The 19305-nt window shown below is 36.0% G+C and overlaps 1 protein-coding gene and 1 long non-coding RNA gene across 4 annotated transcripts in view; one reads left to right on the plus strand and one right to left on the minus strand.

Moving 5' to 3' along the window:
- The window catches only part of LOC127515925 (RAS guanyl-releasing protein 2), a 46889-nt gene that overhangs the window by 15158 nt on the left and 12426 nt on the right, over positions 1-19305 (plus strand). For all 3 annotated transcript variants that reach the window (XM_051900100.1, XM_051900098.1, XM_051900099.1), the window contains exons 2-9: positions 11283-11438; positions 11654-11756; positions 12983-13036; positions 13129-13260; positions 14867-15017; positions 15564-15737; positions 17831-17947; positions 18038-18319. In XM_051900100.1, the coding sequence (XP_051756060.1) occupies positions 11369-11438; positions 11654-11756; positions 12983-13036; positions 13129-13260; positions 14867-15017; positions 15564-15737; positions 17831-17947; positions 18038-18319 (1083 nt within the window). In that variant the 5' untranslated portion in view covers positions 11283-11368. The remainder of the gene's footprint in view (positions 1-11282; positions 11439-11653; positions 11757-12982; positions 13037-13128; positions 13261-14866; positions 15018-15563; positions 15738-17830; positions 17948-18037; positions 18320-19305) is intronic.
- LOC127515926 (uncharacterized) lies at positions 326-10222 on the minus strand. Its single transcript, XR_007930889.1, has 2 exons — positions 3394-10222; positions 326-590 (listed from the first exon to the last, which is right to left on the minus strand). It is a non-coding gene; the product is annotated as an uncharacterized LOC127515926 (long non-coding RNA).

Below are 19305 nucleotides of genomic sequence, written 5' to 3' on the forward strand. Positions count from 1 at the left end.
ATGACAAAGAAAGCTGATCCTGATTGGACCTCGTGTGTGCATTTGAAGTGCTGATTGGGCCAGAGATAGAACCTTATAGAATCAAGTTAGAGTTCGACTTTGTAGATTGAACCTTTTTGTTTTCTAAAAAAAAGTCCCAACATGTACACAACTTAAAAAAAGAAACATCACATTATGTAAATAAGTTGTCACAGAATATGAATATGTGAATAACTCAATTTTGACAAAAATGTCAGATAGAACCTTATAATTCCAAGGGGATGATTATAAGATATAGCCTTGTTTTTGCTTTGCAGTTCTACCATAAAGACTCAGAGGGCAGGTAAACATTTACATGTTATTTATTCCATAAAGTATAAACAGATGGTAGTGACGGACAGTACAACTAAACATGGTACAACGTTTCATGCTTAGTTGTACTGAAGTTCTTTGGCGTAGGCCCCATCCTTCCTCCGAATCCTGGGGATGCAGATTTGGCTGATCCTGGCTGAAGATGAAGGCAGGGGCGGAGCCTACCCCCGATGGATGGACTGGGTCGACCTGGACTGGGTTGTGGTGGGGAGGATGGAGGGGAACGTCAGCGTCATCAACTGCGAACGTGAAGCAGAGAATTCAGTGCTCATTTATACCAGGTGTCAAGCAAGCAGTGATTGGCCAGACTTATTATGAAGGATGACGTGACATTAAGTCTTCCTGGTAGAACTTGCGCTAGCGCTTTCATTTCTTTGCAAGTTATGCAGTGGGTGATACTGAGAACATCAGCAAAAATACTGTTTGCAGAGTTGTTTCTAAGGTGGTTCAGTTGTGTACCATTATGTATGTGACAAATAATATAATTAACCTGTCTGTCAGCACCCTTTGGAGCATAGATCTAAACTTAAATGGTTGTAATTCATGAATGCTTTGGACTAGAGACCTAAGGTTGGTCTATTTTTAAAGAAGACAGTCAGCAGATTATTGCAGAAGTGAAAGAGTAAAAAAGTTTAGGTTTACTGTAAAGCAAATGTACTGAATTAAATATTTTTCATTTTATACAAAACATATGTTTTACAAAATTATTTGGACACTAAAATTGCTAGAAAATCAAATTCTGTCATTAATTACTCACCCTTGTGTCATTCCACATTCGTAAGACCTTCGTTCATCTTCGGAACACAAATTACGATGTTTTTAATGAAATCTGAGTGCTTTCTGACCCTCCATAGAGATCCAACGCAACTACCACTTTCAAGGTCCAGAAAAGTAGGAAAGACGTCATTATAGTACTCCATGTGACTCCAGTGGTTTAACCTCAATAGGTTGTTTGCAATCACGTGGTTCTGGTGACGCGCGAAATTGATGTGGAGGGCAAGCAGTGAAAATTAGAATGGAAAAGATGGAGAAAAGTCCGTACTGTGCTGGTTTAGAAAGGTATAAACAGAAAATTACAACATAGTTTAGACGTAAACATTGTGTTATGAAGAGGAGCGATTTTTCTACTGAATTGAAAGACTTGTCTGCTATCGAGGAGGTAGATATAGAGAATGTGAAGCTGCCGTCACGCCACGTTCAGTTCTAGTATGGTTTGTTTATATCGCGCTGTCTTTCTGATAGTGAAGTTAGGGCAGTATTTTTGATTTTCTGTCGTGATTGTGAAAAATGTCGCCATTGTAGGTCATTTATGCTGAATCGAGAATTGCAACAAGGGCTCACATCATCGTTCAGGGGAAAAACTGGATGGTGTAATACAATTTTCGCCTTTTCTACGTCTAAAAACACACTAAGGGAAGCAGGTTGAGGAGGTGACGGGGAGATGCCGTAAAGCAAATGTAATAATGTCACTGATTGAACCTATTCCCTATCACTCAATAAAATAATCACAAAGCTGAGTGTTTTTGAAAGTGTTGTATTTTGTTTGGTTTAAAAATTAACATTACATTTGCGAGTATGACCCTCACTCAGCTTGTGAATGAGCAAAACTTGCACGTAGCCACTTCAAAACTGTTCACAAGCTTCTACGGGTTTGATTTTGGTTGTCGTGTGTTGAAATAAATACAATAAAAAAAATAAAAACAGTGTGTCGGTGTCTGTCATAGACTGTAAAAAAGGGTGTCTGTCCTCTGAATGCCCCTCCGATTCTCCTCCGTGGTGATTATTTTCAAAGAAAACATTAAAATTACAGTTACATTTCCAACAAAGAAATGGAGCGATTTTTGTCAGCTTGTTGAACACATTTTTTTATTTGGACATTTTCTACCATATGATGGCTGAAGCAGCAGCACGTGACACTGTTTTCACGGTAACCAGATCAACTTTGTGAACGGAATTCTATAAAACTGAAGTGAAAACACAAAATGATCATGCAATGGGGTAAAATCCAGCATCTTCTCTTCTTTGCAAACGATACCATGCATAATGTGAATATTTAACCAAGTCAAAAACAAAAAAGGTAAACAGGTAACGTTATCCATATTCATTTCAGTATCAGCAGACGCAAAACGCTATAAAAGGTGACAACTTTTAAAGTTAAAAAACGATATAAGTTACGTAAATGATAAAAGCTCATTGTGGTTTCTCGGTTTGATAGATTTGAGCAACCATAAACGACGCAAAACATAGGAGAAAACACATTGAGTTTGTGATAGGATTCCTATATAGAAAAATCACTCCTTGCCCTCCAGCCGCATTTCGCGCTGCAGCAAACGTCATGTGCAAACAACCTATTTTATAACATAAGTGCTATGTTTGCACAAAAAAAAAAGCACTTTATTCACAAAATAAATAAAATATCCAAAGCATGTTAACACAACGGTCAGCTCTCGCGTGAACACAAAACGCATAAGTTGTGATGCTCTCGTGAACGCGAGTTGTGATGCTCTCGATGCACTCGCGTCGCTTCATAAAATTGAAGTTAAACCACTGGAGTCACATGGAGTATAAATTCATGTCTTTCCTACCTTTCTGGACCTTGAAAGTGGTAATTGCATTGGATCTCTATGGAGGGACAGAAAACTCTCAGATTTCATTAAAACGATCTTCCAAAGATGAACAAAGGTCTTACGGATGTGGAGCGACATGAGGGTGAGTAATAAATGAGAGGATTTTCATTTTTGGGTGAACTAACCCTTTAAGCTTTCGAATGAAAATTTATGATAATTACTATTAGAGCTGCTTTATAGCAGAACTGAATACTGTTTACATCAGTGAATCGTTATTTTCCTGTTTATCACTATAAAGCTGCTTTAAAACCATCTGTATTGTATAAAGTGCTCTATAAATAAAGGTAAAAAAAAAAAAAAGCCTTAATGCATTACATGAGTCATGACAAATTATGTTTTGAAAATTCATATCAAGCTTCATATCAAATGTTTAAAAAATGTATACAAAAATAAAAAAAAATCTAAATAATTTTACCATCTGTGTACTGTTGCTGTCTCTGTGCACTGGAAAGCTTCTTCTGTCACCTAAACAAATTCCTTGGGTGTGCAAATATACTTGGCAATAAATCTCTTTCTAATTCTGACTCTGAAATACGGATTATCTCTTCATTTTCTGCAGAGAAATGAATCATGTTCACTCGTGTTTCACATGATTGGCTGCTCAGTGCTCACACTTCTAGTGCTATATACAGTAGCACTATATAAAGTAGCGAGCACTGTGAAACTGTTAAATCGAGTTAGATTTGTTTCATTTTGTAAACTTGAAACCCTGTGTTTCATGAATTTGTTGTCTAACACAGATACCATTCCTCTAAATAGCATATAGAGTCTCTCACTTCACTTTCATCCTGTTTCTTTCTCCACTGAGGTTTCCTTAGGTGAAACCATGACTTTGATGAGCAATGATGAGACATCCAATAATGAGAGTAAGATTAATAGTTGCATTGAGATTTGCATCATCAGTGTTGAGCTATCATTGCTTTGTCACTTCAGTGACCGATAATATCACACTCGTATGTGTATCTGAAAGACAGCTTCTGTGTGAGTGATGTTATTTCCTCCTCTAATGAGCGCTGTGTGTCTGATTAGATCAACATTCTTATTGTAGCGAATCATGAGAGAGAGATAGAGAATGAATGAAAGAAAGACAGACAGATGATGTTATATTTATTAGTTGAATGTACCCTCTCTTCCAACCCCTGAGCCGTCAGGACACACACTCTGCAGGAGGGACTGAAATATTCAAAACACCTCTGCCATAAAACACCGGACAAACACACACACTCACTCATAACCTTCGATTAAATCCCTGTGAGGATCAATAGTTCTGGGGTTCTGTCACCAAGCAACAGAAGCTTCTGAAAACAGCTGCTTACAGATGACACAATACAGACACACTCACACATTACACAAACACACACACACATACAATACACAAACACATACACATGCACGAGTGTTGTAATTCCCCATGAAAAAGCATCAGAGACAGATGACAAACTAGAAAGCTGTTTTATTCAGAAATTTGACGCATTTCTGTAGCCTGCTAACTGTCAGTATCCCGGTAGTGTGACTCTTGGTGTGCTTTTCTATTGCCCTTTTTTCTGTTTTTACCGTAATGCAAATGTATTGAACTATTTATTTGAATACAAAATACATATTTTACAAAATAATTTGCTATTTAAAATTGCTAGAAAATCAAAGCCATATGTCTAATCAAGTTGAGTTCCAAATTTGATATCACAAATTGAGTCAGCTAAAAGATTTTAAAGTACAATTTCCATGGTAATGCAATGTCACAAGATGAATTTTGAGTGTTTAAGCTTTCAAATGATATATGTGATAGGGAAAAAGGCAATAAAAAAGCGCGCCAAGTGTCCCGCTACCGGGACATTGACAGTTAACAGGATATGGGATGATATTTTACTTCTACAATGCAAAAAAGGCTATAGTTATCACATCAGAAAATACACTTACATTAGCTTTATGAAACTGATGTAAAATACATTATAATTGCATGTATCCAATATGAGTTTGCTGCCAATACAGTAAATGCTCTCATACTATACTATAGTTGACCTTTTCAGATGAAGGGTGAGTTTGGCATATGACAAATGGCATGTTGACGTATTGCTGTTTGAAAAAAAAAAAAAAACATTTAGCCCATGTCTTGTCTTTTAGGTCATGTGTTGGATTTACACAAAGATTTGCTCTATGAATACGCATTTTCAAAAACTCGGTTCAAATAGATGACATTATTCTACTTACCCTTCAACCATCGAAGCCTAATTTAAAAGTGTAAAAGCATAAAAACATTACTACAACAGACCACAATTATTTCCACAGCAATATTAAAGACGTGTTAAATATCCCTGTAGTGATGTATGTCTGTATTGTGTAATACGTCGCCTTAATCAAAAATGTTCATTAACTGGAACATTGAGTGATATTTCAAAGTGATATTGTCTACCTGCTTTAGAAACATTCCAGTAAACACTGCTAATAGGGATTAGAAGTGAAAAGGGGAGACAGTTACATTTCCATGTGATAAACCTAGAAAGAGATGTAAGGATTTGGGGAGAAAAAACCGAGAGTCCATTCCAGTGAATTATTCATGGGATATATTGTAAATTAAATCGAGAGAGCAGGCCACAAATGCACAGTATATGTATTTTTCTTCATGCTGTTACAGCGGAATACAAAATGGAAAAAAAAGAGAAAATAATCAGGAGGAAAAGAATGCAGCGACTGAAAAGAGCTCTTGTCATAGATATTCTTGTTACATTAAAATACCATTAAATAACAAAACATGAACGAAATTTTACTGCTGATTCAGTCAAATTGATGGATAAGGATTATTTGTAGCGCAACCTTATGATTTGAAATTATTTGTTTCAGTCTTTATGAGTGGAACTCCTCCCATGATCTAAAACGCAGTAGGCTCGTTAGGGAAAAGGTGGATTTGTTTAACGGTTAGTCAGTTAAAGGTGGGGTAAGTAGTTTTTCAAAAACACTGTTTGGAAGTTAGACAGCCCGACACTAACAACAAACGTGTAACCAATCAGCATTAGGGGGCGTATAACGGTCGAGGAGACAGAACGAGCAAAATGGAGATTTGAAAAAAAAAAAAAAAAACTGCAGAAAGAGAGATGAGACAATACAAAAGAGCTTAAAAGAATATCACTGGAATGAAGGTTTATGACTGGGCAAACACTTTAGGACCCGCTTTAATATTAGAAAAGCTTTCCAGCTCTGGAGAGAGCTAAGCGCGAAAATCTGAAAACAGACGCGGAGGCTGCTTTGATTCCGCTTCACACGTGAGTAACACTGGGTTTGAGTGTCATTGATTGTCTGGAGCTGCTGTGCTGTTGGTGACTAACAACGAACTCTTGTTTGTATTTACTCTTGTGTGCTGTATGTTCATTTTTTGTGCTACCCTGTTGTTTGTTCGTCATCTGCGCTTTATTTTTCATGAAGCATTTTGTTGCACGTCAGCTGTGATAAACAGACATCCACTCTCGCATTGCATGTGTAACAGAGGCCAGATAGTGAGAGTTGTGCAGGTAAACCACTGCACACTGACCACCGCTAGAGAATGCGGTGTTTAGCATCATTGTCAGTGCACTTGCCTCACCTGCCAGCAGCGAACAGGCCAGGGTTCGAGACCGACTCAGAGCAGGGTGGTTAGAATTGGAGGGTGAGTTTTGGATGCGGAGCCATAAAGAGAGGGGTGGGTTTGTTTGGGTTGATTTCAAATATCAACGATGTCCAACAGCGTTTTTGAAAAACTACTTACTCCACCTTTAATAACGATCTATGAACGGTTATAGGGCAGAATTTGCATCACCAGTCCACACAGAACAGAAGTCATAATCACGACTTCAGAAGTGGGAAGTCAAATCAAATTTTCTATAGCACTTGAAGGCAGCATAAGATGCATTTGGTCGATCGGATCACAAGTACGAGGCAGACACATACCTGTTTACACCTGGTGTTTTAATCCGTCTATTTTGTCCACTTTCAACCACTTCTGTCCTGATTTCTTTGAGGGGAAGATCTATGTGCTGGTAAATGTATGGGTTTTCAGATCTTTCTATCAGGTGGACAAAATAAGCTCATGCAATTTGCATATGAACGCACAGGAGACTACGGAAAAACATGGAAAGCATCCGCTTTCGTTTCTGCTCTGATAGCCTCAAGACCACGCTGAACACGGTGAGTGAGTGTTAGAAATCAGGAATGGTGAGAGAACATTGTGTTTAGTATAATTTTCATCCTCAAACCAAACTTGGGTCTAGGGTTAGGACAAACAACAAAACAGAACAAAACTTAAACATGGATTTTAGAATATAAACTGATTAATCGGCCATATTCAGTACGATTTACTAAATATGAAGTGTGCCTGCTATTGTGCATTTAACTTGAATCATGCCCAACAGATATCTGTTTTAAAGCAGTGGGTGAGTAATTCACTCATTGATTTGCTTAATAAAAGCCTACAGTAGGTTGAGATTCTGTTGACAAACATGTTTATAGTGCATTATTTTCAACATGTTTATTGCTAGCACAGCAAAAATACTAAGTAATAATACAAAATAAAAAGCTTACTATAGAAAAGCTAAAATGTATTTAAAAGTGTGACTAACCAAATCGACCCCCCAAGCTCAAACGTCAAGCTACACCTATGCTCTGGAAGTGGTTGAAAGTTGACAAGCTCAAAACATTTTACACCCCGTTTACACCTGTACTTAGCGTCGTCCACTTGTGATCCGATCGACCAAAACCCATCTTAATACCAGGTGTAAACGGGGCCTAAGCGTCTCTTGACATGGAGACTATTTCTCTTTTCTTCTGTGTGCAAATCCCTCTTTCCCTCACCTTGTGACTCCATCTGTTTCTTGCCCTGCACTCGTTTTCTCAGCACTGCGGCTCTTCTATTTCAACTATTATTCTCTTCTCTCTCTCTATGAGGGCTGTAATTGAAAGTGTCCGCCCACATCTCTGCAGTCTACACACGCACACATTCCACCATACAATGAGATCCTATATAAAACACGCTTCATGTAGCTTAATGGAGGCTTGTGTGTGCGTGGCTGTGTATCATTACCAAAGATGCCTTATTTAAGGTTGCACTACTGTCTACAAGAATACAGATTTTCTTTGTATTTTCGGTGGTTTCTGTCAAACAGAGTACTGAGGCTAAATTAGCCAGTCAGAGCTCAAATACATTTGGTATGCTTGGAGAGTGAAATGGCTTGTTATTTGTAATATTTTAGATGTTTCTACACTGAAAAAATGGTAACCTAAATGATAACGTCTAAATTAGCTAGTTTTATTCAAGTCAAAAATATGATTTAATATTGCCTAAATATATTATTTAATATTCCCTAAATATTTAAGCAACCTAAATACATTGATTTATACCAACAAAATTATGGGGGGTTTTTTTTAGTAAAAAAAGCTATTTATGGTAACAATTGCAGGTTACCACTTTTTACAGTGTATATTGTTTTGTGAATTGTTTTATGTGTACATTTGTGCATTTCATTTTTGTGGAATTCTTTGTACACTGTAAAAAAAAAAATCCTGTGATTTTTACCGAAAAAAAAAAAAAAAAATCTGTAAATTTTACAATTTAAAACTGTAATTTACAAAAAAACGAAAAAAACAACAACAACATTTTAAACCGTTAAATCCAATCAGCCCTTTTCTGCTGAATTTGCAAGGCCACACTGCTAGTAAAATCTGTTTTGTACTTTTTACATCCACGATAATAAAGTATAAAGAGAAAGACACATGATGAATCAATGTTCATCACAAGTAGCTTTCCACAAGCTGAGGTAAATATTAATATATTGTGTACACAGTGTCATGAACACAAATACAAAAGACCTTCATGTTAACACACGACACTAAAATAACACAATAAGCATTAACTTAACATAAGATGTAACATATTGTACATAACTGATAACAAAAAACTGAAAAGAAACAATAATTAAAATTAAAAACCATCAAATGTTAAGTGTCACACTGGGAATTCTGGGAATGTCAGTTTATGGCTTTTCACCTTAAATTATAGGATGATTTGTTCTTTTTTACTCCCAAAAATGGTATATTTAACAATATTTTACTGTAATTACATGAAATGTAAAGTTAAATCTATTACAGTCAGTAAGACAACTTGTTATTAATAAATTAACAAGTTTTTAATGTAGCATTTTTATAATCTTACAGTTACTATTACAATTTATTTTACAGTGTAATGGAATATAATTTGTGTTTCCATATGGAGAGGTTGAGTGTGTTGCCATGGTTTCCTGTTGGCCACCTTGCTAAGACTGCTTGAGCAGAAATGTGTGTGTTTGTTCTGTCAATACAGGAAAGGACAATGAGTGATAAGTGTGTGTGATGGATAGGCCGTGGTTTGGTGTATGTGTGACTGTTTCTGTTTTAGGATGTGATAACTTGAGGTTTTCTGTTTTGGAAGAGGTCATTTGCTCAGCAGTCTACAGCCCATTATGATGTTTCTCTGTGTGTTTATTACATTAAAATAGTTTATCAGTTGGGACATTTGTTATGTCTGTCATTCTGTCACTAATATGCCAGAATGTAGTGTCATGATGTCGTCTTCAGTGTTTGTTTCGGTCAAAGTTCTTCACATACAGCAGAGCTTTTTTAAGCACACACACAAACACACGCAAGCAAACAAACAACACATTGTTCTGCTGCATCAGCAGCTCTTTTTTTATTTCATATGGATGAAAATATATATTTTATACTAGTTAACTTTACCACATGTTCTGTGCAAGCTGCAGTTAGACGTGTAAGACCAGAAATGGCTTTGTACTGTCAAGCGTGAAGCAGAAAGCATTGAAATGTGAAACATGCTCTTGTGATTTAGATGTAGTTTTAAAAAAAAGTACTTAATATACTTTAAAAATATATGTGTTAACTGAATGCAATGTTTTCAGACACTTAATTGCATATCAACTGCAATTAAATGAATGCAAATAGCTTAACTTTGGTGTGCTTTTTTACTGCTTATTAAGTAGGACTTAAGTACAAAATTAAATGTAATTTACTTCTATTGTCTTTTAAATATGTTTAAGTGTGCTGCCGAATGTACTGATAAGCATTTATGGTAAACTAAATTATATTTTAATGTCATTTCTATTGAAACTTGTATGTCATGTATTTAAATATTTTTGTAATGACACATTTTTAGTACATTTAAAATATATTTACATTAAATAACACTCTACAGTTAAAATTATAATTAAGTACTTTTTATGTGCTTTAGTATGTTCTGACTTTAATTTGACTATTACAAAGTGCACTTACAAAGTACACTTAAGTAGCCTTTTATTTTATTAATATTATACACTGTCCAGCCAAAAAAAAAAGTCGCTGTTTGGATTTTAATAGGCAAATACTAGGCAAATAATCTATGAATGGATCATTATTACAGTGATTATTATGTTTTTAGAATGTTATATGTTTGGCAACGGTTCTTTTAACCCTTAAAGATGGAGTGTGTAGCTTTTCATTTCTTAAACAACCATGTATGAAGACACATCGTGGCCATATTTCAGGATGACAAAGCTAAGATTCACCATGGTTAAAATTGTGAAAGAATGGTTCAGCGAGCATGAAAAATCATTTTCACACATGAATTGGCATCTCTGAGTCCAAACCTTAATTTCATTGAAAGTCTTTAGGATGTGCTGGAGTGCTCGACTCTTGCATTGTCAATACAAGATCTTGACCAAAAATTGATGCACCTCTTGATGGAAATAACATCACAAAATTTATTTCCATCGAGAGGTGCAACATTTTTTGGTCAGTATTGACAATGCAAGAGGTGAGCACTCTGTAAAGTCTCCTCCAGCACATCCCAAAAACTTACACTGAGGTTAAGGTCAGTGCCAATTCATGTGTGAAAATGATTCTTCATGCTCCATTCCCAACAATTCTTTCACAATTTGAGCCTGATGAATCTTGACATTGTCATCCTGGAATATGGCCATGATGCATCTTAATACATGGTTGTTTAAGAAATGAAAAGCTACACACTCCATCTAAAGAACCGTTGCCAAACATATAACATGCTAGAAAAATAATAATCACTGTAATAATGATCCATCCATAGACTCTTAAGTATTTGCCTATTAAAATCCAAGCAGCAACGTTTTTTTTTTTTTTTTTGGCCAGGCAGTGTATTATCGACAAATACAGTTTTTTTTTTATTTACTTTTTACATTTGAAGTACACTACAAGTGCACATTCAATACAATTACATGCACGTCTTTTTCACAAAGTTGTTCAATGTGTTCCTCTTCACATAACAATCTCTATTGACAGACAAAACAGAAGAGGAAGACCACTTGAGGAGAAGAGAAAGACAGAAGGGCGGTAGAAAGTGAAGGTAGAGGAAGAAAGAGAGAGAAATGATGGATCCGTTACCTGTGGATTCAGGAACAGTGGATGAGTTGGTGGACATCTGCATACAATCCTTCGGTGAGTCTATAAAGAAAGTTTTATTTTTAGAGCAGTTGAGAAGCAGAAGTTTCTGGTGCGGATCTACAAGATGTACCAGCAAACAGTAATCATGCTGTTCATTAGCAAAGCTTAGCTAGTAAAGCTGGTAAACAGTGACCAAGGACAAAATAATGTGTTAAAAAATGTGTATGGTTTATTTTGTCATTAATCTTCTGTGATGTTTGTGCTTTCAGACAATGCAGGGACAATAAAAAATCCCTCCTTTTTGAAAATGTTTCTGATGATGCATCCTTGGTACATATCTTCCACCGATCTGTCCAAGAAACTGCTGCTAAAGTATCCTTTATATACAAAAACTCTTTTGTGGTATTTTATATTGCATTGTTCTAGGGCTGCAACTAACGATTATTATCTTTGATTAATCCAATGAAAAATCAAAATATTATTCATGTAAAATTAATTTGAATCCATTTTTAAAAATGTTATTCCACATCCTGCCCAATGTTGTCCTCCAAACAATATGCAATATATTCACAAATATTGTGAATATATCTATGTAGGCTATGCATTATAAAAAAAAAAAGGATTAAAATATGAACATTACATTCTAAACCAAACTACTGATTGCTTGACATTTTATAGCTGAAGCTAAAATGACTAAATTAAAAATAATTAACAAAAGCAAAAGCACAAAATTTATGAGGTATGAGAAACACACACATCCACTCATCTGATCAGTCATTATATTACATTAATAGGCTATTCCAACAATAGTCCCTTTACTGTGATGCTCTCATAAAAATATGATTAATATTTGTTATATAGGTAGAATTTTGAACCTACATTTAATTTCTAACAAGAAATATTTTAGCAAAACATATATTTTTGCCACCGACGCTCTGTCATTGAAGTCTAACGGAGACTCGCTTTCTTTGTCAGGTTATATTCGTGGGACTTTCTGTCATTTTCGGATAAGGATAAAACCATCAAAAATTATGCACTGAGGAAAACGTCTCAAAAACATTAAACAGCACACGCATCAGTCAAAGTACAACAGGGCAAGATGTGGTTTACAAACCCTTATGCTATTTTTCATATGCATTTTGTCCATAGAAATGTGTTATTCCAAAGTCTTTGGTCATTCTCTACTGTAAAGCAGCATGACTGTCGGATGGTTTCTGCGCAGACGGTTACTAATCAATAACCAAATTCATTGTTGATTATTTCAATACACGACAATCTTACTTGACCAATATATTTCAACTTCATTAGATGGTTATAAGGTGGTTGCTATAAGGTGCTGTAAAACCTGATATCTTTTGGATGAACCAAAGTACTAAAGTTTTAATTCCTGTTGTAAAGTTAATTAAGTAGAGCTATATGAAAGAATATTCTATGCAAATCTAAAAAATTTAGATTATGATGTTGATAACTTTCCATAAAATTCCAATATTTTATTTACATATGTTCTCTTGTAAGACTTGCTATAAAGTCCTGGTGTAAAATTTAAATAAAATGTCATGGTGTAGAGTTCGATAGATACACCCTTAACAAATGTGCAGGTCACAGGAGGGCAGCACTGATGAGATCAGAGCCCAAATATGCCATCTTGTAAAGTAAGACTAATCCTGTATCTCATTCAAATTCTCCATGGTATGTCTTATCTTCTCTTTTTCATTGCATTTGCTCTTTGTCTTATTCTATGTAGGTTCTGGATTTCTGAATTCCCTGTAGAGTTTGATCTGAATCCTGCTTTGGCTGACCAGATTAAAGACCTGAGAGAGAACCTGAACACCGGCGGCAATGAAACACAGAGTCAACTTATTGATGTAGAGAGTGTGTATGTATACAGACTCACACCTACACTTATTTTTATGTTCTCACTCTGAAAAGGTAAAAGACGATATGACGGAAGTTGCGATAGTCTTTTCTTCTCTATTGTGATGTGTATCCAAGTGAAACGGCCTCTCAGAATTAGAAAAAAAAAAGAGAAAAGTAGGGCGGGACTTGATTTTGTCCATGGGGAATTGATTGGATGGTTGTGGTTTGCTATTGGTCGATCTCATGTGAGTGACAAGTTGCTCCACCCTCGCACCAGTAAACACGTCATCAGAGAAGAGAAGAGATATTCCTGCAAAAAAGAGAAGTTAATTTGATTAAAGGGGGGGGTATCACACACAGTTTCTGCGTTCGTGTTGTTTACTTTATATGCACTTGCGCCAACAAAACACAGACATCTGATGCAGCTTTACTCACCACCCGCGATCTGCAAATCCAGCGCCGAACTGGGACTTGTTTACAAAGTATTCATCACCGAATTCCCGAGAACAAACAAACATATATGCACAACTCTGTTGCTGCCTCGGAAAAACAAACTTCATCCACTGTTCCCTTAATGCTGGGTTCTTTGGGAAGCTGAAAAAGGTAATATTTCCCTCAACCAAAAACACACTCCTTTGGTGACAGGAGCTGCGTCTCATTTCGGAGGCTGCATCCTCCGGAGATCGCATTTGAAGGCTGAATACTTCATCAAGGATGTCATATTTAAGAAAAGTAACCGTAATAAAATTGACTGATATTCATTATGAGGTTTAAAATACTGTAATTTATTTCTTAAGTTGCAATCTAACGCTTATTTTTCTTAAATGAGACTGCCTTGATGATGTATGCAGCCTTCAAAGGGTGCAGCCCCTGAATTGGGACACAGCCATTGTTGAAAAATCTCTCGGCTTCCGTATCCTGAACGAAACGCGTTGATGGGCGTGCTATTGCTCTTGTTCTGGGTGATGTGTGTGCGCACGCTTATCAGGGAGAAGTGCCTATACAAGGAATTCCGCCCTTTATTACGTGATAAAGGGCCATACTCAAAAAAAACTCTCCGAATCTTGTACCGAAACCGGAAGTAGTGGATTTGGCACAGAAATACTCCGTCATACGTCCAATTCATGTTTTGAAACTTTGGCCATGTTTAGCATGAGATTGCAACTCTTTAGTACATTGTAAATAAGTCAGAATACATGAAATAGCAAAAAAAATGTTATGCATGGATAAAAGTTCAGCAAAAAATGAAAATTCTCTCATCTACTCACACTCCCGTTCAAAACATGTTTTTTTTCTTCCATCAATCAAAGAAAAAGAAGATAATGTCCAGGCTGCTCTGTTCCACATGATCATGGGTGGTAACGGCAGCTGTTAAAGACAAAATAACACCAAAAAAGTACCATAAAAGTGGTCCACATGCTTTCTGCTGTAGCTCTCAAAACTTTATGCTTCTGCACTTTCAAATGTAGCAAAATTAAAAACACAAGTGTTTAAGATTATGTTTAGAGTAAAATGAGGGTGAGTAGTTGATGATTTGTTTTATTTTTATGTTACACAGCACTGTCATATTTCAGCATGTTAGTCAACTGTCCTGTCTGAAATAACTTTATTTTTTCCCGCTGTAGGCCCTCGTATAAATGGAAACGACAAGTTACCCAAAGAGTTCCATCAATGTCAAAAAAGAGAAAAATGTCCCTTTTGTTTGATCACCTGGACCCTTGTGAGCTTGCTGAACATCTGACCTATCTGGAGTACAAATCTTTCTGCAAGATAATGGTATGTTTGTGAGTACAGGTTTTGAATTTATGAATTTCAGTTCCGGAGGCTTTCTCAGAACTTGATACACAGTTATATGAACAGTAACGTCCATAGGCTGGCATTATGCAAATTTGTTTCACACCTACGTAGGTTTGTGCAGGAAGTAAGACTGGGGGGGGGGGGGGGAGAGAGAGAGAGAGAGAGAGAGAGAGAGAGAGAGAGAGAGAGAGAGAGAGAGAGAGAGAGAGAGAGACAATAACTCCATTTATCTGCACTTTATTCTTTGAAACTTTGCAGACCTTCTACATTCATAAACAGCTATTGTACACACTATATGAAAGGTAATATCTGAAAATGCAAAATGGTAACTTTATACTCTTTCACATAACAGGTGTTTGCATATATTCCACAAGACAAAATAATAACTGAAATGAACCTGTTATGTTCTTATTAATGAATGTGTAAAAACGTAATGTGTAGAAAGAAGTTCATTATTAAATCTTTATGAAGTTTGTCGTAAAGTCCTCACATAGTCTATGACCATTTGTTTTATGCGTGTTTCAGTTTCAGGATTACCACAGCTTTGTGATGCACGGCTGTACAGTAGATAACCCAATTCTGGAGAGGTTTATTACACTCTTTAACAGCGTCTCACAATGGATTCAGCTGATGGTTCTCAGCAAACCCACTGCCCCGCAGAGAGCTGCCGTGATTACACACTTCATACAGCTCGCACAGGTCAGGAGAACTAACAACTGTTGGTCCCACTTTATATTAGGTGTCTTTACCAACTGTGCACTGAGAAAAAAAAAAAAAAAAAAAAATGTTTTGAAATAAAACAAAGATTATTGGATTATTATTTTGTTTTACAAAATAATGCTATTTCATTTTGTCTACTTCAAAATTTCATGTTTAATTCAATATGTTACATGCTGTTTCTTTGTAATTATTTGTGAAATTTATTTCAAAGTAAAATTTATTTTTATTTAAGTAAATCCTACACCAATTTTTTTCAGTGTACATCAGTAATTGTTATTGTATTGCAAAATACTGCCACTATTGAGGTGTACCAAAGACCCTTTCAAGGAAAGTTTGTTCACTCAGCAGCCATATTTGCAACAACGCCTCCGGGCAGCTATTTCGGGCATCCAAGACCAAGTCCTGAATGGGCGAATTCTGAAATCTCAAAAACTGCTTGGCGAACTCACAATTAAATAACATATTTCAAATCAGCAACAAAATCTGACATGAACTGTTCCATAAATATTATTTCTTATGCTCAAATAGCGTTAAAAAAGCTTATTTTTCAGGCTAGACGAGACAATGCACATGTGCAGTCCTAAGCGTAAGTCTAACGGCAGCTGCAGTGATGCAATGACTTTACCAATCAGCGTTTGGCTCTTTTACTTAGAAAGCGGGACGTATTCCGCCATATTGTATGTTGTAGTTTCTCCCATTCAAAATTAATACGAGTGAACCGTCTTTCTATATCTTTAGTCTTTGGGTGTAAATAGTAGTAAATGTTAGTACATAGTTGTTAAAGGCAGTGATTTTTGGAGCTTATTTCCAGAATGCAGTTGCTCTTTTGGGTTTGTTAGTGCTTGGCCTATAAATTCTTTGTATGGTTGAAATTATAATCTACAGGGCTGGGAACTAACACCTCTAGTACTTATTATAGTAATTACAATAACTGGGTAATAACTAGGTACTAACCCTGAACCTACCCCTAAACCTAACCTTAACCCATGTTGTTAGCTTATATTAACCAGTACTTTCTTAAGCAAGTACACTGTAAGTACATGTAAGTGCACGTACTGTAAAATAAAGTGCAACTGTTATTGTAGTTAAAAGAACAATAGCTGCAGTGTGGAAAAATCACCAAAAATGAGAACATAATCAATAAAACCCCCTAAGACTTAAAAAACAGAGTTCTGGTGTAGACCTTTAGTACGATGACAGCTAGCCCATGTGACTTTTCTTCTCTTTGAATTTTTCAGAAGCGCAGTGGGGCTCTATTACCCCCTGCTCTTGTTCCTCCTGATGATCCCTTGTTCTCTTCCTTCTTATGAGCCCTGAGCTCTTCCTCTTCCAAAATATCACTTAGACTACCGCTTTATATCTTCCTTATGATTCCGTTCTCTTTCACAAGCTTTTCTGCCCATTGTCTTTTCATATCTAGTAGTCTTTTGTCTTTGAAATTCTTTCTTCTCTCTATCTATCTAGGAACATATTTAGGGGCCAAGCACCAAAAGTTTGTATGCAATTATTGTATCAGTTTGTACTGTTAGTAAGTGGAAAGATTTTGAAAAAGTTAAAATAAATTGTGTGAAATATTGCTTCAGAATATTTAAGATTCTGCGCTATTTCTATGTTACTAATCAAAAAAAAAAAGATTGCCTATATAGTGAATGACCTACAGTTTACTCTATAGGGAGAAAATGGAAAATGCGATTTTATGTAGAACTTACATTGGAAAGCAGTGATAGTTATTAATAATAATATTAAAATTAACTTAACATACATACTTAATCAACTTTGTCCGTTTATGGATAGTGTGGTGTTACAATAAATTACTGTTCGCAAACTGTTTATGTTTCATATATTTGTTCATAATTATTAAAAATAAGTAGAAAAAAAATCAAATGGATCAATACATTTAACCACAGTGTTTTGGTCATCTTCCATGAGTGTGCTAAAATATGCAGACCAGGAAGCTTTCAGAGCCTCATAATAGCATAGTTGTTTGTGCATTATTTTTATTATTAATAATATAACAAAATATTTTGTCAACTTCATCCTCTCTTTCTTTCTCACTAATTCACACCCTGTAGAAACTACTGCAGTTGCAGAATTTCAACACGTTGATGGCGGTGGTCGGGGGTCTCAGTAATACCTCCATCTCTAGGCTGAAGGAGACACAGGCACACATCAGCAATGAAACCAATAAGGTACGTAAAACACATGTGCACCAGACACAAAACTTATCAAACCCAACACTTGTATTTCAGACAGTATCAATTTCAGAATATCTCTCTCAGATCTTTAACAGTTTGTTGGACCTGGTGACATCTTGTGGTAACTACAGCCAATACCGGCGCCGATTCGCTGAATGCACTGGATTTCGTTTTCCAATCCTGGCTGTTAACCTCAAGGACTTGATAGCCGTTCATGTTGCTCTGCCCGACTGGACAGACAAACAGAAGACTCGTGTCAACTTGGCCAAAACTCAGCAGCTCTATGCGATCCTGCAGGAATTAGCCCTCGTGCAGAACACTCCCCCAAACATTGAGGCCAACACAGACTTGCTCAATCTACTTACAGTGAGTGCGTGTGTTTTATGATGTGTATATGATTTCAAGAGGAATAGAGCGATTCGGATAATACTAACCGACTGACTGTTTATTTGTAAAAACTCATATTGTGTCCAAGTTTGAGAAAACATGATTTCCACTATAGAATGCTGAAGTGATGACGTATTTTGTAGGTTTGTAAGTTCGTCATTTAGGTTCCCTTGACAAAACCTTAATAGGATTTTCCATTGGCTTTTGGCAAAAAAATTTTGAGAAAATTTGATTTCCACTATAGAGTGCAGAAGTGATTACGTATTTAGGTCAACCCGTAAGTCAGTTTCCCTTGACAAAAAATGTAATTTTTTTCATTGGCCTTTGAATTATTACAGAAAATAAGTTGAGCCCAGCAAAAATTATGATACTTGCATGTTTTACTCATCATGATCATCTTCATGAATGAACACAACTTTAATGAATTTAAGCCTAATACAATCGCCTGAAGTAAAAAGTAAAAAGCTAAACGTAGGCTATACATCACCACCATTAAACTCTTTCAGTCTTCATTTAAAAAACATTTTCCCTGAAAGTTTGAGTTATAATAGTTTGCAAGAGCGTGATTATAAACACACCGTAAAAGTAGACTAGTGAACAGATAGTCGTTTAATGTCAGCGACAACCTCTGTAGTCCCAATTAGACATTTGTTAGCAATCGCCTTTTTCAAAACAAGTAAAAGTTTTTAAAAATCACAAGCGGCTATTACTGGTGTATGTTATATTGTAGAATAAAATATGAAAATATCTTGAGCTTGTGTTAAGCACAGACCTTATTTCAGGTATTTTACCAAAAATACACACAAAAAAACCCATTGACTTCAGGACAATGGAACCGGAAGTACTAAAATTTCAAAAGCCGGAAACGAGTTAGCCTACAAAAATATGTCATCCCTGCAGCACTCAGTTGAACTTTCATCAGCTGCATGAGCAACATAGCTCAGTGTGTCGAGCATGTAGACTGA

The sequence above is a fragment of the Ctenopharyngodon idella genome, chromosome 7 (genome assembly GCF_019924925.1).
Source record: "Ctenopharyngodon idella isolate HZGC_01 chromosome 7, HZGC01, whole genome shotgun sequence".
Taxonomy (NCBI): Eukaryota; Metazoa; Chordata; class Actinopteri; order Cypriniformes; family Xenocyprididae; genus Ctenopharyngodon; species Ctenopharyngodon idella.